Source organism: Manihot esculenta, chromosome 5, assembly GCF_001659605.2.
Source record: "Manihot esculenta cultivar AM560-2 chromosome 5, M.esculenta_v8, whole genome shotgun sequence".
NCBI lineage: Eukaryota > Viridiplantae > Streptophyta > Magnoliopsida > Malpighiales > Euphorbiaceae > Manihot > Manihot esculenta.
In genome coordinates, this window is record NC_035165.2 from 9,863,617 (window position 1) to 9,886,977 (window position 23,361).

The 23,361-nt window shown below is 37.8% G+C and overlaps 3 protein-coding genes across 3 annotated transcripts; 1 reads left to right on the forward strand and 2 right to left on the reverse strand.

Moving 5' to 3' along the window:
* The first annotated feature begins 1,416 nt into the window (after nt 1–1,416).
* On the forward strand, nt 1,417–4,553 carry LOC110615587 (2-hydroxy-palmitic acid dioxygenase mpo1). The gene is made up of 4 exons (XM_021757541.2): nt 1,417–2,005; nt 3,976–4,038; nt 4,162–4,233; nt 4,320–4,553. Exons 1-4 carry the CDS (start codon nt 1,658–1,660, stop codon nt 4,434–4,436), a joined length of 600 nt encoding a protein of 199 aa, XP_021613233.1. The 5' UTR covers nt 1,417–1,657; the 3' UTR covers nt 4,437–4,553.
* Nucleotides 4,554–5,351: 798 nt separating this feature from the next.
* On the reverse strand, nt 5,352–8,756 carry LOC110615585 (cytochrome P450 704B1). The gene is made up of 6 exons (XM_021757538.2): nt 7,455–8,756; nt 7,153–7,368; nt 6,746–7,042; nt 6,262–6,648; nt 5,986–6,186; nt 5,352–5,641 (listed from the first exon to the last, which is right to left on the reverse strand). The coding sequence occupies exons 1-6, from the start codon at nt 7,782–7,784 to the stop codon at nt 5,462–5,464; spliced, it is 1,611 nt and encodes a 536-aa protein (XP_021613230.1). The 5' UTR covers nt 7,785–8,756; the 3' UTR covers nt 5,352–5,461.
* A 139-nt stretch (nt 8,757–8,895) lies between these two features.
* LOC110615586 (NAC domain-containing protein 2) lies at nt 8,896–10,316 on the reverse strand. The gene is made up of 3 exons (XM_021757540.2): nt 10,019–10,316; nt 9,632–9,912; nt 8,896–9,533 (listed from the first exon to the last, which is right to left on the reverse strand). Exons 1-3 carry the CDS (start codon nt 10,182–10,184, stop codon nt 9,138–9,140), a joined length of 843 nt encoding a protein of 280 aa, XP_021613232.1. The 5' UTR covers nt 10,185–10,316; the 3' UTR covers nt 8,896–9,137.
* Nucleotides 10,317–23,361: the final 13,045 nt, after the last annotated feature.

The following is a 23,361-nucleotide window of genomic DNA, read 5'->3' on the forward strand; positions in this document are numbered from 1 at the left end:
ATGAAAAATTTTCTGCTTACCTTATCAAATAAATCTCATAATACGTTATCTTAGTTTAGGAACATGCAAATAAAAAAATAAAGGTTAGGAGTCTATCAAAGATGCACCTAGTAAAGACTTCCCTATATTCAAATTAAATCTAAAGAATTTTCATGGTAAAATTTTGAATAGGGTTGCGGATAAAGAAACGAAGAGAAGACGAAGCAGGGAGAAGAGAGGAAGGAAAAGAAAAAAGAGTGGAAGGGATCCTTTTATTAAGATCTACAGAAAGAAAAAGAAGTCTTTTTTTTGTCTCATCAGGTACTCTTTTATATAGGAGTAAATATTTTTTGACATATTCTTAAATTAGATCAATTTTTTAATTTAAATAATTTTATATGTTAACAAAGTTAAACTTGAATTTACAGAGATTTTATTTATTAAGATTTAAAAAGTTTACTTATAAATTTTAATTAAAATTTTTTAGTTTTAAACTTATTAAAAGGACTTATTTTGGTCGAAGAGGTTTTATACGTGGGAGTTGTCGCTTGAATCCTCAGGGATCAAGTTTTTCTTTGTTATGCTTTCCGTTGTCTTTTGGGCGAGAAAAAGGTGTGTTATTTTTTTTTTATATATTATTATCGCTTTGTTCCTAATTTACCTTGACACGAGTGAGTGTCAAGGAGGTTTTCATTCGTTTATTTTGTTGTTTGGTTTTCTTATCTTGCAGGTTTTTATCGTTCATTTGCGAGAGTTTTCTTCAGAATCTAATGTGGAATTATTTTGAATTGGCATATTAGGAAGGGTTTCCGATGACTCGATATGGGTATCTCAAGGACCGCATCTCATAGACTATAAATCAGCAGTAAGCTCTGCTGCATCCCTCTCTGCCGTGTGTTAGCTTTGTCCGAGTTTTTTTGTTTTTTTTTTTTGATTTTGCATGTGTGGATTTTTTCTGTTCTTTCTTGTGGTTTTGGTTTAGCTTTTTCTTTTTTATTTAATTTTCTGATGATTTTTCTGTGTTCTACTAGTCGTCAACGTCACTAGGGTGCTGTAGTTGGTGCAGTGGTTGATCAATGATGGTGGAGATGCTAGGATCGCTGTTGGCTGTTTGGGTTTGTTTGGTGCATGAATTTAATTTCTTTATTTTCAATTTAATTTTCTTTAATTTGATCGATTTATTTTAGGGATTGGTCTTAACTCTACATTTTATTTTACATGATTAAAAAAAATTTCTATAATGTATTCCTCAATTAAATATTTTAATATTTTATAAAATTAAATTTTAAATTAATTACAAAATATAAAAATTTTTAATTTAAATTAAATTAAATATAATAAGAATTAAATAATTAATTGATAAAATACATAGAGTTTATTAAAATAATTAAAATATGCTTTTCTATTCGGGTAATAACTACATCCTTTTGTTTTTTCCAAATTTTTTTTTCCCTGCCTTAAAGGCCAATCACACCGTTACCTGAGAAGCAGCAATCTTGGAAGTCATCTACATATACCAAACCGCCATTTAATGGCGCCTCTATGGTGACCGCAGACCGCAGAGTCTTCCAAAAGTATCGTGATTTTTCTCCTTCCTTCTCGTTTCCCATAAAAGCGAACGAAACCCACGAACTTTCCCTAGAAATATTTTCCTTGATGTTTTTCCCGGAAAATCGAAATGGGAAAGTGTGGATTGTTTGATCTAGAGAAGCACTTTGCCTTCTATGGTGCATACCATAGTAACCCGATAAACATAGTAATCCACATGATATTTGTTTGGCCAATCTTTTTCACTGCTCTTCTTCTTCTTTACTTTACTCCTTCTCTGTTTAACCTCAAGTTCTCTCTGTTCGGTTACGATGCTTTTCTGCTTTTCAATTTTGGGTTCTTGTTTGCTTTTATCTATGCTGTGTTTTATATCTGTCTTGATGCGAAAGCTGGTTCCTTGGCTGCTCTGCTTTGTGCTTTTTGTTGGGTGGCTAGTAGTTTTCTGGCTCGCTGGCTTGGGTTTTCTCTTGCTTGGAAGGTAAATTTTGTGTTTCTTATTAGTTCTTTTATGATCAATTTAAATGAGTTCTCCTTTTTTTTTTTTTTTTTTCTTCTCCCTCCAAATTGATGATGTGCAGAAGTTTTTTTTTTCGAATCCTAATCATCTGTTCTTGCTCACTGGAGATTATATATGCTGGTTCTTTGTTCGTTGTCTAACGAAAAAACTGCCTATGATTTTTTTTTAAATATTTTTTGGTTGATGCTATTGACACAGTTTTATCATCCATGGATATTTGAAAATTGGAAATCAGTCAATTTTATGTGTCACATATCTGCAAATTTGAGGCATTTAGGCTTCAAAATATTAGCAGTAACGACGGTGGTGACATTTATTTGCACCCTCATGATGAAATTATTCACTCTATGGAGTGGATTTTTCTTTAGTTTTGTTTCTGTTGCTTCCTTGATTCATGGACATTGGTTAATTTGTTGTGTCATTTTTACAATTACATCATTTCTTAGTTTCGTTTTCATTCTATGAAGAAATATTTTAAATAGAATGAGTGATTTTGGTCCTAGCTTGCACAATAAATGATGACAGTCAGGCTTGAGGTTGAAAGTCTAATGTTTGGCTGTCAGGTCTTTTCTGTCTTTCAATTTGCTCCTTCAACTTGCTTCCAAGCCCAAGATGAGCTTATCTTTTGCTGGTATCATTTGCATCATATTTGAAAAGTAGGTGGCTGTTGAAATTTCAATAGATACCTGTCTGTATATTTGCCATTTTTGCTGTTCTTTTAGTTTCCCTAATCAACCAATTTAACATTTACTCCTTTAAACTTATGGCGGTTCTTTTGGCACAATGTTATGCCATTTTCATCTTTCATTACTCATTATTAGTTACACTCTTGCATTTGTTTATTTCCTTGTTGAAAATTTGATAATGCTTGGCTTGTAGTTTTGTTTCTTTTAAATTAAGCTAGGGAGATAACTTGGAGCTAGTCTTGTCAATAGATTGGATTATGCATTGTGTTGTCAAGCAAAGTTTGTTCTTGGCTTGCTAAATAATTCACCTTTCTCTTATAGTGCAGCTATAACATCAATTTCTTTTTAGCATGTAACTATATCTTCGATGAATTTTTAGCTAGTGCCAAACTAGAATTAGTTGTAGAGAAGGCTTGTACATTTTAATATAGATTCCTGAGAAATACAGATTTTGTACTTTAGGAACATAAACTATATGTTACTTAACAGTATTTTCTTTCCCTATTTGATCCGCTTAAACTTATGTTTAACAAATAGCAAGCAAAAATGTTAATTAACTGGGGGATCAAAAATTAGACATGGATGGCGGGATTTTTATTTTAGAATTTCTTTCTTCCTCCTAATTTTGTGCTGTTATTCTGCATGTAAATTTGCATTCAGAATATAGTAATTGTAGCTCTCCCCCTCTACGAAAGATATCAGTTCATAGCAACTCCTTTGATAGGAATGCATCAGAAAACTTTAAAATCATATATTTTGTAATTCTTATTCTACTACATATCTTGATTTCATGTTTTTTCTAGACAATATTGCTGATGCTTGAGAAAATTTGAAGTTGACCTCAAGATGGTTCTTCATGGCCTTTATCTGAATGTATGAAATGGATTCGGAAATTACCTTGATTTTGGCAATAAAGTCAACTGATGCATTGAATTCATTATTTTTCTTTCCACGCTACAAAGGATGTTGAGAGCTTGAGAGTTGAGATGAGAAAAGGATAGGATTGATGCAGTTTAATAGGACTCGTATGTTTTTATCAGATTAATGAGATTGAATATCTTAAAAGGCTTGAATCATATTATTGATTTTCTGGAAGTGCTTTGGAGGCTTGAACAACAGTCTTGTTATATTGGCCATGTGACCACTTCCTTCTAAAGAGATTTCTTCATTGTAATTTGATATTTCGATTTTCTCTAGTTATTTGCCTTTTGTTCTTTTGATTTTCAATTAACAAATGTTTTGCAGGTTGTTCTGGTGGCTCAAATTGTTTGTTGGACCGGACAGTTCATCGGCCATGGTGTCTTTGAGGTAACTTTTGTTTCTGCAATTTATGAATAAATCAATGACTCCATTATCTAATTTCTGTGATTTGTGAATACATCAGTGACTTACATTGTTTTTTTTTTTTTTTTGCCAATTAATATCCTGCAGAAACGAGCACCAGCTCTTTTGGACAATCTGACTCAAGCCCTTGTAATGGCTCCCTTCTTTGTGCTCTTGGAGGTGATTCCTTATAATTTAAAGCTCATGATATTATAGAACTTTTTCTTTATTCTGAAAATTAAGTTGATTATTTCGATTTCCTTCAGGCTCTTCAAGCATTCTTTGGTTATGAACCATATCCAGGATTTCATAAAAATGTTCAAGCAAAGATCAAAGCTGAATTGAATGAATGGCAAGAGAAGAAGCAGAAGTTGCTCAAGTAATTTAAATAGTGGTTTGTGTGTGATTTGCATTATTGATCAGCATAGTTCCTGTAACTTGAAGAAACTAAATTAGACTACACTTATTTTCTATATAAATATGAATGTTCAGAATTATTATACCTTGCGTAGCTCAAGCAAATTCTTTACTTCTTTGACCTTTATTTCTATAGATGCTTACATCAAATTCAATATGAACTGAACAGAAAAGGTCTAAGGGACATAGATCTGAAACGTTTCCTTGAACTTTATTCACTTTTGCAGTGTGGTCCCCAAGCCATAATTACGTGCAGTTGGAGAATTGAACAATAAAGATTTTATAACTTTAGCCTTTTGATTATCTAAAACTCTAAATTACTCTTTAGTGCTGAGCTCTATTTGTTATGAAACTGTCTGACAAACAGTACAAATTGTTGGTAGTTGCAAAGAAAAATCAATTATCAATGCAACCTGTTTGTAAGATAGCCAGGTTGAGAAATTTTTCCTGGATTGGTCTACATGGGAGTTGGCTTTGAAAGCGTCCGCCCTGCAACTATCTCGGATATATGCTTCAACAGGAATTACACGAGTAGTTAATAGAATAGAAAATGATAGCTGGGTTTGACATAAAATTTATAAAACCTCGTATATTTACATCTTGGATTCATGCAGAACGGCAAAATTTTCTCTTTAAAATAAAAATACTATCAATTTACAGCTCTAAACTATTGCAAAACCAAACGTTGAAAAAAATGATGTTAATGGTTCTGCTACGGGCATGAGTTCAAGGCTCTGCAAGGTATAAATTTTTGTAATTTTTTGTTATTAAAGTACTTAGAATTGTTGTATAAGGATCACATTGTAGATATAGACTTATGCCAAAATTCATGATATTGGTAACAAGATTTTCTTCTATTTTTTTTAATCTTTGGAACAATTTATTACTTAATATTTGAGCTAGTCATTTTCAAAATGGATTGAAACAACATGCTCTGATATGAACATGGATTGTCAAGAAGATCATAGCCTCTAGTTGTTGTCTCTTATCCTTATGAACGCCTGGACACTCTAAGCTTCAAGCCATGTGCCATTGATAGAATCGTCATCATCCTGTATTTCACTGGATGGTTTGGAACCAATTCAAATTTGAAGAATCTGCAGAGTATAGCCAGTGTCATCTTCATCTGGAGATATGCAGAGTCCTTGCCAAGGCATATTCTTGGTCCAGCCTACACATTAAAATAAGGACTATGAGCACTCACTTTTCTCTTATAATACTATAAGCTTGTTTGGCATTATTTTTAGAGCCTGTTTGGCATTATTGTTAGAGCTATTGCTGCGAAAAACACTTTCTTAAAAGTACCATTTAAAAAATATTAAAAATAATTTAAAATATTTTGACATAATTTAGTCATAAGAACATCAAAATAACAGAAGAGCTTTTCTCAAACTGTTTTTTTTTTCAACAGCATCTAAAATGGTGCTTTTTCTGAAAAACACTATTTTGACCTCCAAATGCAGTGCCAAACATGTTCTTTCTCTGTTTGGAAGGTCTAAATCTCCTATTGCTTACCTGAAAAGCTGTGAACTTGAACGGAGACGCGTTCTGGAAGAAGCCATCTTTCAGCCATCGTTCAGGCTTGAATGAAGCTGCATCAGATCCCCAGTTGTACTCCATCCTCCCCATTGAATAGGGAACATAAGTCACCATCCCTCCTGCCTTAACTTTAGTTCCATCAGGCAAGGTATCATCGTCTAGAATCCCTTTGGGGTCCTGAAATCATTCAGTATTATCTCACTTGCCAACTGCATTCAATCCCCTATGTATATTTGAGGGAAAATGGCATACCTGAGGGACTGCCGGGTACAGACGAAGTGTCTCTGTGATCACCGCATGCAGATAATATAATTTGCCTAATGAATCATAAGTCAAGAGTCCCGCATATTGCACTGCTCTTTCAGTGAAGGATTCAAGATCATTCAAGTCAAACTGATGCAATGTAACATTCTCTTCCTTTGCCCTTTCTTCCTCGAAAGCTTTGAGCTCGTCGTAGAGCTTCTCGGCTACATGGTTATGTGTCATAATCATGTATATAGCCCATGAGAGAGTTGTTGCAGTTGTGTCTCGCCCAGCTATCACAAAGTTGAGAACTACATCTCTTAGACTTTTATCTGTCAAATGGCTTTCTGGGTCTTCGCCTAACTCAATGAACCTTGACAATATATCATGTTTCACCTAATTTTTCCCATCATGAACAAACACTTTGGTTAGTGAAGACATTTCTTTTCTTGTCAGTATACTGCAGAAAGCTTTTCCTAATAAATTATAATACCTTGTTATTGTTATTGGTTTTTCGAGCTTCTTCCATTTCGGCTTTCCTTCTGTAAATGACAGAGTAAGTGAAATCATCTATGATTTTAATGCTCTTATCAAGTAGAGCTTCTGATCCCACATTAAGGATTCTCTTTATTTTCCATAATGGATCAATGAAACGAAGTGTAACAATGATGTTGGCAGTATCAAATGCCTGAGCAAAGCAGTTGTCTGGTAGATTGGGAGCCAGTGTTCCTATTTCTACACCAAACCCAACTTTGCATATGGAGTCCAATGTCATCCTCATAAACAACTCCTGCAAGATTAAGACATATTTATTAGGATTAATTCAGACAGGACATAACTTACAAGACTGGCATTCCAGAACCAGCAGAATGAATAAGAATCTATAGCTTTTCAAGTCACCTGCATGTCTATTTCTTTGTTGTTAGAAGATGCATGAGTGAGAATAGATGAGAGCTTCAAGCTATATTCTCTAAAGACTCTGGTGCTGAAGTCCCTCAAATTCTTGGATGCAAACTCAAAACTAGCAGTCTTCCTCTGTTTCCTCCATAACTCACCATCTACATTAAATATCCCTTCTCCGAGCAGCACTTCCATATATGAATGATATGTCTCACCCTTCACACATCAATTTCCATTATCAACAAATATAACAAAATAGCACAAGAGATTTCAAAACTATAATTAAAATACATGTTTGTTACCTTTGGATAATTGGCAAAATTGGTCTTAAGGACATGTTCAACGTTAGCAGGATCAGAAATGTAAGTATATGTCGTAAACGGCATTGGAACTACTACAGTTTTCAACTCAGACAGATACTCAACAAGCCAATCATGCATACGATCATAGTTCACAAGCTGCTCAATTGCTGCACCAACAATTGGCCATGTTTTTGGTCCTTTCTTGTTCCTCTGGTTACATCTATGGATAAAAATCCATGACAATGCCAAGCAAGCTATCATCAGAATTCCCATGTTGTATGATCCCTCTGAGGAAGAAGAAAGCAATGAAACTCCCATTTCTTCTTTCATTGTAAATTGTAAAGCACAGTGGCCTAAATGAAATAGTTTCTTATAATAAGCATGGCAATGGTGAAGAGGAAGTTGGTTGAGAAACAGGTTGGTGGTGAATTTTATCAAGTTTAGAATCAGATATTTCCTGTCACAATCTTTGTATGCTTTAGGTTACTAGAGATAAACTTGCTTCATCTCTTTCTTACCCTTTACTTAATTTATTTCTGATGAAAAAATATAGTAGAAAAAATTGCTAAAATTGCAGGAGCAGAGTTGAAAAGTCTTCCACTGTTCATTCATTCAAAGAAGCAACTAACAGTTTAAGACTTATTCAAATGAAATTCTATTTTCCTGATGCAAATTTGGAATTGGAATCTTGATGGTCTTGCATCTATCTGATAAGCCATTAGGATTTGTCGTTTTGAGTGGTTCGCTTTCAAAGCCAATTACAAATTAGTCCATGCATGCACCAACTTCATAGTTGCACCACCCAAATTGCTTTCCACAAGTTAAATCATTCATTTTTTTTATCTGTGGATAAGTGATTTTGTTAGTTATTATCCCAAGACTGCAAATAATTATTCAAGAGCCGTACAGGATTTGCTTAATACTTTTAACTTTCTTGTTTAGAATTAAAAATTTTGCAAAAATTTAACTCTGATTGATTTTTTTTATTAATTCTTTTGCTTGAAATACTTTTAACTTAAAAAAAAAAATCATTTTAAAAGAAATACAATTTCTCAGATTTTTTCTTTCAAAATGAATGGATTCAAAGAAAATACAATTTCCCAAAAAAAAAAAAACAAGAAGTCACAAAGGAGACTCTGCAAGGGGTTTATTTTCCAAGCACATGAATTTCATATTCAAATTCTGCTGGGATTAGGAGAAAAGAAAAATAAATTTTTAGAATGTTTGTACATAATAGAAAGATTTCTGACAAGTCTATGTTCAATGCAGCCCATAATATTAACATATTCCTCTTTGTTTCCATGGCTGTTAAGCTCAAGGTTTTTGACAATATGATGCTGCCTTTGATTAAGAGAATTGGTACACCAAATCAATTCTTTCATTCCAATCAAGAAAATTAATAGAAAAGAAATCAGTTGATTGAATTTTTGAGGGTTAAAGGTTTAAGCAATAGTAATTGAACTTCAAATAGTAAATTTGACCATCATATACATTATTCAAGCCTGTCTTATGTGCAATCTATATTAATGAATAGATTGTATCAGATCTAATTCACAATTGACCATTCTGTAAAATGTATATTCTGCATAAATAATTTTTACATCTTCTAAGTGGATGTCAAACATTGTCATGTCCAAGAAACTCCTATGTTGTCCCTCCTGAAGCTAGTCTGAGCCAGGCAAATCACTGAAATTCATAGACCATTGGATTCATAAACAATGACTGGTTTAAGATGCTGCCCTGATTCACCTGGAACTTCCCAGAATCTGTATACTGGGTGCCCATATCTCCAAGCTGAAAATTTTCAGTATAATCATTTCCAGAATTGCTCATGATGTTCTGGAAATCTAAACCTGGATTGTTTGTGCTGTCGTTTAGAAGATGAGAAATTGGTCCCATGTACTCAAATTCCAGGAGATGAGAAAGGGAACATGTCCTTGGAAATTTCAACAGTTGTTGCTCACTGGCATCATTAGCCACAGATTTTTCCAACTGGGTATTTGTAATTTCTGCTTTCTCCTCCAAATTTCTTCCTACGTTCCTCTTCTTGTAAATCCTACACAGGACCCAATCATCCAACTGGAAGACAAGACAAAACACAACATCATGGTTAAAAGAAAACCCAGAAATTAGATTGTAATTAAAAACCAGAACTCAATGGTGACAAAAGGGCTTACTCTCATGGATCCATTTTGCTGTTTGGCTTGTTTTCTTGAATCATTTAAGCGATATTCATGCATAATCCAATCAGTCTTGATACCCTTTGGTGGCCTGCCCTTGTAGAACACAAGAGCTTTCTTGACACCAACATATTTAGATCCACTGTAGATGGCCTTGTCTGTGCCAGTGGCCTTCCAATAACCAGACACAGTTGCTCTGTTAGGCCTCACTCCATTGGGATACTTCCTGTCACGAGGGCTAAAGAAATACCATTCATTTTCTCCAAACTCTGCTTTCTCTGCATCAATAATTAACACAAGGGCCAATAAATTAACAAAACTATCAATAGCATAAATAAAAAATTCTTGAAAACTGGGTCTTGGGTAAAGAAGTCAGAAGCCAACCAGGTAATTGCCAAGGATCAAACTTGTAGATATCAACTTCTGGGATGATTGACACAGGCAATGGCTTGGAACTGGCTTGGTTACGAAGGTAATACATGATCAATTCCTCGTCAGTTGGGTGGAATCTGAAACCAGGAGGAAGGTCAGAGCTAGTTTTTCCTTGCATTTTCTAGCGATGGAAAGAATCCGGGAAAATAAACAAGACTATAAATACATATATGAGGCTGCTACTAGATTCTAATGATATGATTTTAGGCTAAGGCTAAGGAGGATGAGAGTGTTTGAAATGTTTGCAAGGAGAGAGCTAAGCCTTTTATCTTTGAGGGATTTTTGTCGTGTAGTGAGCTGCATGGTTTTGATTGGCTGTTTTCTTGACTTATTGCCTGAATAGGCCAAGAGAAGATAATTTATAACTTCTTGTGGTTAGCCATACTCGCATTAAGTTAAAGGTTTGAGTCATAGAGAACAAAGCTGATTACACCCACTCGAACATATTCATCTAATTTATTAATAATCTTTTTTAAAATTATAATAGAAATTGCATGTAAGTGTATTATCTAATAAGAATTTTGTTTATTTACAATTTTATTTGCAATTGAAATCTCAAATTTCCCAGGGCAGTCAATATTATTACTTGGTAAATTTTGACTTTTTGTGGATTGCTTTTTGTTATTTGAAAAAGGCTTTAATTTTATCCAAAAAGGATATCCCTTGGGATATATTTTTTTATTCATTTTTCATTAAAATTTTCTCTGCTGCCTTTGTACTTTCTTCCACTCTTTCACACACACCTTGCTGACAAAAAAACAGAGGGCTTTCCTCTTTCAACTCAAGTCATCAACCTGATGGGTGGCATTTGGGTGAGGCTGCGATGACATTCGTTTTTTTTATTATTATTATTATTTTAATATCTGATAAACAGAGAAACTTTATCTGCATGGAAATAAAATTTTCAATAATTATTTTTTAAACAACAAGAGAGGAAAAGCTCACAGGAACTACACTTCAGAATCACGGGAATACGCCACCTATGTTGATCATGAGAAAGCCATATATTTAACTCTCAAGGAAAACAGCTCAAATAGTGAACTCCAGTGGTAAAAACAGAAATTAAATTTTAATTAATAATATCCATATTTTCAAAAACTTAAAAAAAAACTTCATTTAAACTTTTAGAATTTATATTTCATCTAAGGATAAATTTTCTTTTCCTTCACAAAAATGGGATATATTCCTTTGGGTGACGATTTTTCCTTTTTCTTTTTACTATTATATTCTGAATTAGAATTATATATATATAAAAAGTTTATTATGCAGTATATATGTCATAGTAAATAGATCGCATGAAATATGATATTTTATATGTTATTATTGATGTGATCAAGTCAGAGAACTGATAGAATGAGCGAATATATGAAATTGTTTTCAACTTAGAATGATTGTGTAAGAATGTGTACCTTAAATTATATACACATTTACTTTTATACCATAATAAAATTGAGTTAGTTATTAAATCTCTTGGAAATCCGATTGATACCGGCTAGTGGATAGGAGATCCTGCATTTATAGATGCAATAAGAATCTATTAAATTATATCCGCTGATAGTAATTTTCTATGAACACTCTTCTTGGTGAAGTACCGAGTGTTACAGCGTCTTGGTTTTCTTTCATAGGAGTGAGATTTTTGTAACTGCGTGTCAGCCTATCAGATTCTTGCCACGTCTTTGCCTTATAGTGACAGCTCATATCTTACTTTGGATGATTATTATTGTCGCATCAGAGATCCCTCCACTAGTATTTGATTCTTCATATTCAAAAGTTACAATTGTCTTCACAATCTTAGGCACATGGCATGTCCGGATTGGCTCTTCATGGTCATGTCACTTCGCCTGTTCCTAGACATAAATTATTATTACCTTGTTTCTCGAACCACATTCAAAACCTGTCGTCGAAATTATAATATAAAAACTGTTCTTCTCCCTCAATTACCACTTTTGCTTTTAACTGATTTTTGTATTTTGAAAAACACTCGATCATCCAGACTCCTACTACTTCTTTTGCTTAAGGTATTTCTTTGTCTCTTTTTCCAATATGAATATATCCTCTACGTCGTCTCCTTCCGGTGAAAGATTCAGGCTCCTCTTTCGACAGCCCCATTCGTGCTCCAGCTCCTATTATTCTACTATGGATGGTCCATGACAATGACAGCCTCCTAGTGAACGACATTTCGTTCGTGCTAACAAAAAAGGACGTGGATCATCTGTACAACCACTACCAGATCTCTCGAGAACTCTTCCAGGTTCATACTCTAAACTCGCGCATTCGTTTGGATGATCAAATTCCTGCGAAAGACACAATCATCGTTTACGAAGAGCAACTGAAGACGAGTCTTCAATTTCTTATGGATCCATTCTATGTTGAAGTCTTCTGTTTCCACAAGCTTGCAGTTGTCTAGCTGCATCTCAATAGCTGGAGAATTCTGGTGGTTTTCCACTTTCTCTACTTCAACAACAATATTGAGCTTAGTGTTGCACTATTCTCCTAGCTGTACCAGCTAGGTATTCAGAAGAACGAAGAATTCTGGTTCCTCAACAGGAGAAATTTAACGACCCGGAAACCGGACCGCTACCGGCGCTAGGATCCAGATCGGCTTAAGGCCGCCGGGACCCGTAGCAAGCCAAACATACTTCCTGTATACCTGTTTAATCTCATACATGATCAACACATACATAAAAATTTCGAACTTTTCTTTTCATTCATTCACCAAACTCAACCTGTGCATGCACTAAACATAAACATAATCATTAACTCCGCACTGGAGTCCTCAACAATGCTCCAATCGGGTAACATAACATGCATTAAGTTTGGTCTACACAAAACATCATTAAAATCATGTACTCAAGGGGATTAACAACATACTGGGGTCAAGCACAAGTCTATCCTCAACAACACTATTACATTACATAACTATTCAATACTTTACATTTCATCATGTCCACATCTAACTATTACATAACATAACTTTACTCTTTTTGACCTTCTGGCCTATCCCGTACCTGCAAACCTGGGGGATTAGGGAAATGGGGTGAGCTACTAGAGCCCAGTGAGCAGAATAATAACACATTACATTAAAAGTTCATGCTATCATGAAATGCATCACAGCACAAACATATCATATCAAGGATGGACTTGTCACCAATAGCCCTCTACATATCCAATCGTGCCAGAACGTAGAATGGGTCCTGGTCTTTCACTTAAACATAACATTCCAAAGTGCCAGAACGTAGAATAGGTCCTGGTCTTTCTCTTACATAATGCCAGCGAATGTAGAATGGGTCCCACTGGTCTTTCATTCCGTACCGTACATATCATATCATCACATCATAGATCGAGGGCTATGGATCATCCAATATCCATCCGCACCAACATAATCATATGCAATGCAATATATTCGTGAATTCTAGTGCAAACAACCTATTATATAACATGGCAATTATGATGCATGAATCATGCTAAAACCTTCATTATTTGCTTAAAAATATAAAGAGTCATTCTACTCACCTTTGGCTAGCTCTGACAAGACTCTGAAGCAGCTGACTCACTACTGGGGGCCTTGGTTCCTCGGGTCCGAACCTACACAGGTGGACTTAAATGAGGAACCTAACATACTAGAACATGACTCTAAAATACTCCCCAAAAACCCCCTAAAACACCTTAAAACAATCATAGAAATCATGCAAGGGAGGGCTGAACAGGGTACTTTCGGCGGCAGGTTCGGCGGCCGAAAGGCCCTCCAGAACCGAAAGTCATGCACCTTCGGCGGCACTTTCGGCGGCCAAAGGTTCCCTCCAAAGACGAAACTCATGCATGTTCGGCGGCACCTTCGGCGGCCGATCATCCAATATCCATCCGCACCAACATAATCATATGCAATGCAACATATTCGTGAATTCTAGTGCAAACAACCTATTATATAACATGGCAATTATGATGCATGAATCATGCTAAAACCTTCATTATTTGCTTAAAAACATAAAGATTCATTCTACTCACCTTTGGCTAGCTCTGACAAGACTCTGAAGCAGCTGACTCACTGCTGGGGGCCTCGGTTCCTCGGGTCCGAACCTACACAGGTGGACTTAAATGAGGGACCTAACATACTAGAACATGACTCTAAAATACTCCCTAAAAGCCCCCTAAAACACCTTAAAATAATCATAGAAATCATGCAAGGGAGGGCTGAACAGGGCACTTTCGGCGGCAGGTTCGGCGGCCGAAAGGCCCTCCAGAGCCGAAAGTCATGCACCTTCGGCGGCCGAAGGTTCCCTCCAGAGATGAAACTCATGCATGTTTGGCGGCACCTTCGGCGGCCGAATCTCCCTTCCAGAGCCGAAAGTCCACTTTCGGGGGCAGGGTTAGGCAGCCAAAGGCTGGCCTCCACAGGCAGGTTCGGCGGCCGAAAGAGCCTTCGGCTGCCGAACCTGAGTTCTTCCCAAGGGCAGAACTCAGCCTCTTTCATGCATAAAAACCTCCCAATCCATTCACACATGCATTTACCTATTCTACAACAAGCAAACTCAAGCCAACAAGCATATAGGGGTCTCAAACTATCATAAACCCCAATTACAACACATCAAACATGCATAAACAACCCACATTGTCCATAAACACAATATAAACCAAAAACTCAACATAAATCTAATCATGCATTTCTACCCCATAGATCTTCATAAAACTTGTTTAAAACATACAAGGAAGGTCGGATCTAAGCTTACATCTTGAAGATCGAGAGGAAAGACGATCCTAGCTTGGAGATGGGGAGAAATCAACTCTTTGGTCTCCAAGCTTCAAAACTTGCTCTTTTGCTTAAATATCTTCAAACCAAGTGAAAACTCATAAGAAAATAATGAAGATTTGGAGGGAGAAGCTCAAAATCGAGGAGGGACGGCGGAGAACTCACCTTGGCCGAAAACGGAGAGAAAAGCTCACCCATTCGGACATGGGGACCCCTTTATAGGTGGTTGGCCAGGCCACTTTCGGGGGCCTAACGTGCCTCCGTATGCATGCCATGTTCAGCAGCCGAACATAAGGTTCGGCGGCCGAACCTGGACTTCCCTCACTCATGCCTTCGGGGGCCTAAAGCACTCCCGAAATGCATGCATGTTCGGCGGCCGAACTTGAGGTTCGGCGGCCGAACCTGAGTTTTCCTCCAAGGCTATTTCCATGAAAAACTCCTTTTCTTTCTTACTTAAAATCATAAAATACATTAAAACATTTTATAAAAATATGATTTTACCCTTCTAGAGGTTTTCGACATCCGAGATTCCACCGAACGGTAGGAATTCCGATACCGGAGTCTAGCCGGGTATTACAAGAAAGCACCAAACTCTCTTTGACCGGATATCCTCTTCCCTCAAGCGTTGAAAGAATAAATCTTCATCCTGCGTCACAGGGTATCTGAGGGTTTTGGGCAGCTTCAGACTGACTGGAATGTGTCTATGGAGCTTCAGAAAGATGGGGTCCAGCCACGGCGGGACGAAGAAGAGGCCTTGAACTTCCTTCAGAGGATGGCCTCGACTTAGAGGATTAATATCACCGTGGCAGTGAGGAATGCTTTTTTGTCTTCGCAGAGCCATTTCCAAGCGAACCAGGCTCGGGCTCTTCACCCGCCCACTCTTCCAACCTTCGGGAAAGCACTTCCTATGCAAGCGAGAAGGGTATTTTTCTTTCTAACTTCCTTTGCTTTAAAAACTGTCTTACTTACTCACCTTTTGCTCTGTGCAGGTATGGCTAGCAATGGAAAGGACAAGTTTGTCGAGGTGGCACGCACTGCTCGCAAGGGCAAAGCTACTGCCGGAACAACCAGCCCGCCTCCTAAATGGGCTTGTCGGGCAAAGGAGATCATCATGCTTCCTCCCCTCCACCTGCAATCGAGGAGACAACCCCCCCATTTAGCCCGAGTCTTCTTCTAGGGGCGATCTTGTAGCAGTCCCTATTCAATTGGTCCTTCACAGGAAGAGGTTGGAGTTGGAGCCATATGGCCTCGGGGCATCCAACATTTGGTGTTAGCACTGACTTGGATGACCTCCCTTCTCGAGAAACCCCGGCTATTAGTCCTTATTGCAAAGAACGTCGTGAGACCTGAAGACCGACATCGGTTGAACGAGGTCGAGACAGATGACCTCTATAACAACATCATCCATTTCGCGATGGAGAGTGCCCTTTGTGCTTACATGGCCAAGGAGCAGAACAAGGCTCTAAGGCGAAAGTTCAGGGCACAAGAAACAGAAAAAAATATCCTGCAGGAGGAGTGCTCGAGGCTACAGGCTCAAGTTAAAGAGGTGAAGAATACGATGAAGGAGACGCTGGAGTCCGTTGATAAACTCTAAGCAGATCTGGACGAGGCTAACACTTCAAAGCTTGCCTCTGATAATCGGGCTAAGACTGCTGAGGACTAGATGGCTATTCTTCAATACCAAGTCCAGGAGCTGCCATCTCAGGAAAAGGAAGCTCAGGTCGCCATGTATAGAGTGGTTGAACTAGAAGCTAAGCTTCAAGATACGGTGGCCCGAGGTGGGGGAATGTTCGTACAAGGTAAAGACTCTATCAAGAAGGAGTTCATCAAGCGATTTCTAGTAGAGGACTTCTTCTGGATTGATGACATATTCCCAGATAAGGATGAAGATAAAGATGAAGATGAAGATGAAGAGAGGGAGGAAGTTGGGGACAATAAGGTCTCCACAGATACTGTAGTAGATGTAGAAAATAATGCAATAGAGACCCGGAGGAGTCTGAGGATGTCCCTCCTACGCAATTTTTCCTTTGTGAATGAAAATTTAGCCTTGTTATTTTCTTGACTTTATCTTTGCCATGTTTTTTAGGATCGGTACTCGACCATAAACAAAAGTCTCATCCAGTTATTTTCACAGATCAATCGCCAGTTTAAACTTAAATAACTTGGTCAATTTGGTTGACGGGGCTAACACCGGGTCAAATGCCTAGCAATGCTCGCCTTTCAACATAAAATGACTTAAATAAAATTGTGGGACTTAACATCCGGTCATTGACCTAGCAAATACTTGCCTTTTAGTCTTGGTATAAAAATGACTTAAAAATAATTTTAATATTTGGAACTAACACCCGGTCATAAGTCTGGCAGAAACCTTGTGACTTTGGCATAAAAATGTCTTAAAAGCAATTTTAATAATTGGGACTAACACCCGGTCATGAGCCTGGTGGATACCCGTCTTGTGGCTTTAGCAAAAAAATACCTTAAAAATAATTTTAATAATTGAGACTAAGAGCCGGTTATAAGCCTGAAGGATACTCAACTTATAGTTTTTTGTATTAAAAAAACGCTTTGATCAATAATCTTTAATTTCGCATTTCTCAAAATTGAATAATACAGCACATGAAAAAAAGTACCTCATTAAATATTATTGATAATATTTTCTTAAGTTACAAATGTTCCAAGAATGAGAAATTACTTGCCTATTTAACTTAGCCAACTTATAAGATCCGGGGCGAATAACCTTCGAGACCTTAAATGGTACTTTTTATTTTTCACTCAACTTACTAGACCTGGCACTACTGCTTGTCACATCAGTTCTTTTAAGGACTAAATCTCCTACGTTAAAGACACGTGGTTTGACTCTATGGTTGAACATTCGAGACATCTTATTTCTGTAGATGGCCATTCTGATTATAGCCTGTTTTCGCAAAAATTTAGCTTGATCTAGGTTGAATTGCATCTCCTTGGGGTTTATTGAAATCTCAGGTGCTGTGTCCTAAAACTGCTTACTTGAATTTCCATGAGGATTACTGCCTCGGCCCTATACACAAGGAGGAACGGGATTTCCCCTGTAGCTGTTTGGGGTTGTTCTTTATGCCCAAAGTATGTAGAGTAACTCCTCGGGCCAGTTACCCTTGGCTTTGTCAAGTCTTTTCTTTAACCATTGTAGGATTGTCCTGTTTGTCACCTCAGCCATTCCATTGGTTTGAGGATGATATGTCAAGTTGAATCTTAAGTCAATCTCTTATTTCTTGCAGAAATTTTTATACTTGAAACTCACAAACTTAGTTCTGTTATTAGTGATTACTACCCATGAGATTCCAAACCGGGTGAATATGTTCTTGCTGACAAAAGAGATTACCTGTTGGGTGGTAATAGATTGAACTGCCTCTGCCTCAGTCCACTTACTGAAATGATATATTGCCATCACGAATTTTCTTGACCTGGTTGCTTTTGGAAAAGGGCTAAGGATGTCTAGACCTCACTGAAAGAAAGGTCAGGGGCTTCCAATCACTGCTTGCATCTCACTGGGGGTTCGTGGAATGCTTGCATGCACCTGACATCGACGACACTTCTGGATGAGTTCTTTTGCATCTTGCATTATCGTTGGCCAGTAATATCCTTGCCTGAATATCGTCTGGGCAATCGTTCGAGCTCCTTTATGACTTTCATAGTCTTCTTCATGGATATCTTTGAGGATGCACCGACCATCATTCTCTATTATGCATCGTAACCACGGATGAGTTGATGATTTCCTATACAACTAACCATTAATTAGTGCACCTTCTTATTACCTGATTGGCCGATAGTTCATCGGCCGACAATTTATATACCGGCGTCATCCATATTTCACCTTCCTCGATAGGAAAATACTCCTCATCAATTGCCAAAGTATGTAGCTCTTTGAACTGGAATGGCTAAGTCAAGTGTTGTTCACCTGCCACTGCCATTTTTGCTAGATGATTAGCTTCCTCGTTGTCGCTTCAGGTCACTTGGTGAAGTTTATAGTTACCCTGCCTATCTTTGATCCTCTTCTTCGTATTTGATGAGGTTAGGCTTTTATACTTCAAACTATCCCTGACATTGATAACAACTAATTGTGAGTCATTAAAGTTAATAAACTTTTGTATACCTATTTTCGCGATAATTTTCAGTGTCATAATTATAGCCTCGTACTCAGCTACATTGTTAGTAGCACTGAAGGCGAGCTTTGCCGCATAGTGTAGCTTTATCCCAGTTTGGCTTTATAGGAGGATTCCAATTCTAGAACCCCCAGCTCCACAAGCATCATCCGCCCAGACTTTCCATTTCTCAACGGGCTATTACCAGGTCTCCAAAAGTGGAGTCATTTTTGCAATGAAATCAGCTATTGCCTGGGCTTTCATCGTATTTATTAGGGCATACCTAATGTCATATGCTGATGGTATTACTGCCTAGGTGGACAAATACCTTAATAATTTTGGCCTATGGAGTACCTACCACAGGGGATAATTTGTTCTTACCTCTATGGTATGTGACTCGAAATAGGGACGCAAATTCATGGCAGACATCAGGATTGTGAATACCAATTTCTCGAGAGGAGGATAATTCAACTCTACCCTATTCAAGACTTGGCTGGTGTAATAGACTGAGTTTTGCTCCCCTTTGTCCTCTCGAACGAGCACAGAGCTCATTATTTCCTACATGACAAATGTAATACCCGGCTAGACTCCGGTATCGGGATTCCTACCGTCCGGTGGAATCTCGGTTGTCGGAGACCTCTAGAAGGGTAAAACTATGATTTTATGAAATGTTTTAATGTATTTCATGTTTTTAAGTAAGAATTAAATGAGTTTTTGCATGAACAATCTTTGGAGGAAAACCCAGGTTCGGCCGCCGAACTTTGAGGTTCGGCCGCCGAACATACATGCTTTCGGAGGGACTTTAGGCGCCCGAAAATTTTGAGTGAGGGAAATGCAGGTTCGGCCGCCGAACTCCAAGTTCGGCCGCCGAACTCCAAGTTCGGCCGCCGAACCTTGCATGCATGCGGAGGCACCTTCGGCCCCCGAACGTGGCCTGGCCAGCCACCTATAAAAGGGGCACTTAGCCGAAATGGGAGAGTTTTCTCCCATTTTCAGCCACAGCGAGCTTCCGACCTCCCTCTCCCAAATCTTGTGTTTTTCCTTCAATCCCCACCATTTTCTTTGAGTTTTAAGGTTCCACAAAAGTTTTTGAGTGTTTTTAAGCAAGTTGGAGCTTGGAAGTCTTGGAGCTAAATCCCTCCATTTTCCGAGCTAGGGTCATTCTTCCTCTAGATCTTCAAGAGGTAAGCTTCGATCTATGCTTCTTTTATGTTTTATGAAGGTTTTATGCAAGTTGATGGGGTAGAATGCATGTTTAGGCTTGTTGTTAGGTTTATGGGTTTATGTTAGAAATGTGTTGTTTGAAGTGTTGTAGTTGGGGTATATTATAGTTTGAGACCCCTAGGTGTGATGTATGATGTGTATGCATGTGTAGAGACAAGTTTATGCATGTTTTGAGGCATTTTGGAGGCTGTGGACACAAGGGAGCCAAGTTTCTGCCCTTCGGCAGAAACTCAGGTTCGGCCGCCGAAGTGACTTTCGGCCGCCGAACCCCCTTGTGGAGGCAGTTTCGGCTGCTGAAGCCTGCCCCCGAAACTCAAGTTTCGTCTCTGTCTGGGAGGTTCGGCCGCCGAAAGTGCCGCCGAACCTGCATGACTTTCGGCTGCAGAGGGACTTTCGGCCGCCGAACCTGCCGCCGAAAGTGCCCTGTTCAGCCATTTCTTACATGTTTTCATGTGATGTTTTCAGGATGTTTTAGGGGGTTTTTGGGGAGTATTTTAGAGTCAGATTCATATATGTTTGGTCCCTCATTTGAGTCCACCTGTGTAGGTTCGGACCCGAGGAACCGAGACCCCCAGCAGTGAGCCAGCTGCTTCAGAGTCTCTTCAGAGCTAGCCAGAGGTGAGTGGAATAAACTCTAAGTTTTAAAGCAAATTAATGAAATGTTTTAGCATGATTCACGCATCATGAATGCCATGAGCTATATTAGGTTACTTGCATTAGAATTCACGAATATGTTGCATTGCATACTTTGTTGTTGATGTGGATGAATGTTGAATGATCCATTAGCCCTTGTATGTCATGATAGCCTATGTGAGTCCAGGTGTGCCTGCTACGGCTCTACGCCCCTGGCACTATGACTGATTATGGAAGTCCGGGTGTGCCTGCTACGGCTCTACGCCCCCGGCATGTATAAGTAAGAAAGATAGGGGCTAAATGGTGACAAGTTCATCCTTGTTGTGAAATGTTTGTGTTATGGCGCATACATGGAAGCATGATTTAAATTAATGTTTTATTATTCTGCTCACTGGGCTCTAGTAGCTCACCCCACTCCCTTTATCCCCAGAGTTGCAGGTACAGGATAGATCGGGAAGTCGGCTAGAGTGAAGTTAAGTCATGTATGTTGTAATAGATAGTAGTGGACATGAACATGATGTAAGGAGTACTTATGACCATGTAATGTAATTAATGATTTTGATGATGTATTGAGGATTATAGTAGTGCTTGACCTAGAGGTGTGTGAATCCCCATTATGTGCAGAGTATTTAATGAGTAATGATGTTAATGACCATGATTATCCAAGCTGATATGTATGATGATGATACCCCATTGGAGTATTTGATGAGGACTCCAGTGTGGGGTTTATGTATGATTTTGTGCATGCACAGGTTTTGCTTGGATAAGAGAAAAGAAAAGTTTTTACAGATCATGTATATGTTGTTATGTATGGGATTCCACAGGTTTACAGGAAGTATGTAGGCTTGCTACGGGTCCCGGCGGCCTTAAGCCGATCTGGATCCTAGCGCCGGTAACGGGTCGGATTTCCGGGTCGTTACAACAAACAGATATAAAAACAACACTTCGCCTTCGATAGGCGAGCTTAGCAAAGGAGGAGATGGTAAAAAGGATTTTAAATTTTCAAATGCTTTTACACACTCTTCCCCCCATACAAATTTATTTTTGCCTTTTAAGGCTTTAAAGAATAAGAAACACCTCCTGGGTGAGCATGATATAAATTGGCCAAGAGCTGTGACCCACTCATTTAACTTCTGTATATATGGACCTGGGTGCCTCCATGTCTTGGATGGCTTAAATTTTTTTTTTTTTTTGGGTTTGCTTCTATGTCTCTTTTGGAGACTATATACTATAGAAACTTCTCTACCTTTACCCTAAAGGTATATTTTTCAGGATTAAGCTTCATACCTGCCTTATCCAGAACGTTAAAGACCATTTGAATATCACCTAGTGATCTTTTAAGAATTGGCTTTTTACTACCATATCATCCACGTATACTTTAACTGTTAACCCCACCAAGTCTTTGGAGATGCCTGACACTAGCCTTTGGTAGGTCACCCCTGCATTCTTTAGTTCAAACAGCATCACCTTGTAATAAAAGACTCATTCATTGGTGATGAAAGTAGGTTTTTCTGCATCTTCGGTATCCATCAGGATCTAATGATAACTTGAAATAGTATCAAGAAAAGAAACCACTACGTGTCCCAAGGTAGAGTTTACTAACCTATCGATGGACATGAGTGGATAGTGATCTTTTGGACATGCCTTATTTAAGTCGGTAAAGTCCACGCACATCCTCCACTTCTCGATTGCTTTCTTAACCAGTACTACATTGTAGGGGTGAGCAGTATTCGGTTCAAACCGAAAAAATCGACCGAACCGAACCGATTTAAAAATTTGGTTCGGTTTTTTATATATTTCGGTTCGGTTCGGTTTTCAATTTCAAAAATTTTGGTTATTTCGGTTCGGTTCAGTTTTGATCAGAAAAAAACCGAAAAAACCGAACCGAACCGATTAGTAATAATAATATGTTTTTTCAATAATATATAGAAATTAAATCATATTAAAATTAAAATATTTTAATTAAAATTTAAAATATTAAAAATAAAGTGTAAAAAATAAAAAAATTATTAAAAATCAAAACCGATCAAACCGAATCGAACCGAATCAGACCGGTTTAGTTCGATTCGGTTTCTGACCAAAATCGGTTCGGTTCGGTTTTCATAAACACTCAAATTTCGGTTTTCGGTTTATTCGGTTCGGTTCGGTTTTGAACCGAACCGACCGAATGCTCACCCCTACTACATTGGCGAGCCATTGACAGAACGGTTGTCGAAGCCGGTCAAAATAATCAATTCAGTTATCAACAATATTAAAACTGTAGACAGTGGTGAAAGGATCATATCCACAGGGAATTGATACTTATTTACCTTCCTTGAGTAGACCAAATTAAAAAGAGCAGAAAAGAAAAGAAAATGCAAGTGCATGTAAAGTAAAAATGGAGGGTTTTGAGATTGATTTGATTAAACTAATGAAAAGAGCAATTAAAAAGAAAGCAGATGGTAAATTAAGGGTAAAACAATGATGGTAAAAGCTTTAGTTGAAGATTCATATTCACTTTAGTTGATGGGATTGATCATTGACTCATATGTTCCTTTGTTGATTCAATAAATTGGCCATGGAGATTCTCTCTT

What these genes read in the sequence shown, in the direction of transcription:
- LOC110615587 (XM_021757541.2), top strand. Translation starts at nt 1,658, where the DNA reads ATGGGAAAGTGTGGATTGTTTGATCTAGAGAAGCACTTTGCCTTCTAT. An exon ending in GGTTTTCTCTTGCTTGGAAG is followed by an intron (nt 2,006 to 3,975) that starts GTAAATTTTGTG and finishes AATGTTTTGCAG; the next exon opens with GTTGTTCTGGTGGCTCAAAT. An exon ending in TCGGCCATGGTGTCTTTGAG is followed by an intron (nt 4,039 to 4,161) that starts GTAACTTTTGTT and finishes AATATCCTGCAG; the next exon opens with AAACGAGCACCAGCTCTTTT.
- LOC110615585 (XM_021757538.2), bottom strand. Translation starts at nt 7,784, where the DNA reads ATGAAAGAAGAAATGGGAGTTTCATTGCTTTCTTCTTCCTCAGAGGGA. An exon ending in TGTACCCGGCAGTCCCTCAG is followed by an intron (nt 6,187 to 6,261) that starts GTATGCCATTTT and finishes GAATGATTTCAG; the next exon opens with GACCCCAAAGGGATTCTAGA. An exon ending in TCAAGTTCACAGCTTTTCAG is followed by an intron (nt 5,642 to 5,985) that starts GTAAGCAATAGG and finishes TTTAATGTGTAG; the next exon opens with GCTGGACCAAGAATATGCCT.
- LOC110615586 (XM_021757540.2), bottom strand. Translation starts at nt 10,184, where the DNA reads ATGCAAGGAAAAACTAGCTCTGACCTTCCTCCTGGTTTCAGATTCCAC. An exon ending in TGATCCTTGGCAATTACCTG is followed by an intron (nt 9,913 to 10,018) that starts GTTGGCTTCTGA and finishes TTATTGATGCAG; the next exon opens with AGAAAGCAGAGTTTGGAGAA. An exon ending in AGCAAAATGGATCCATGAGA is followed by an intron (nt 9,534 to 9,631) that starts GTAAGCCCTTTT and finishes CTTGTCTTCCAG; the next exon opens with TTGGATGATTGGGTCCTGTG.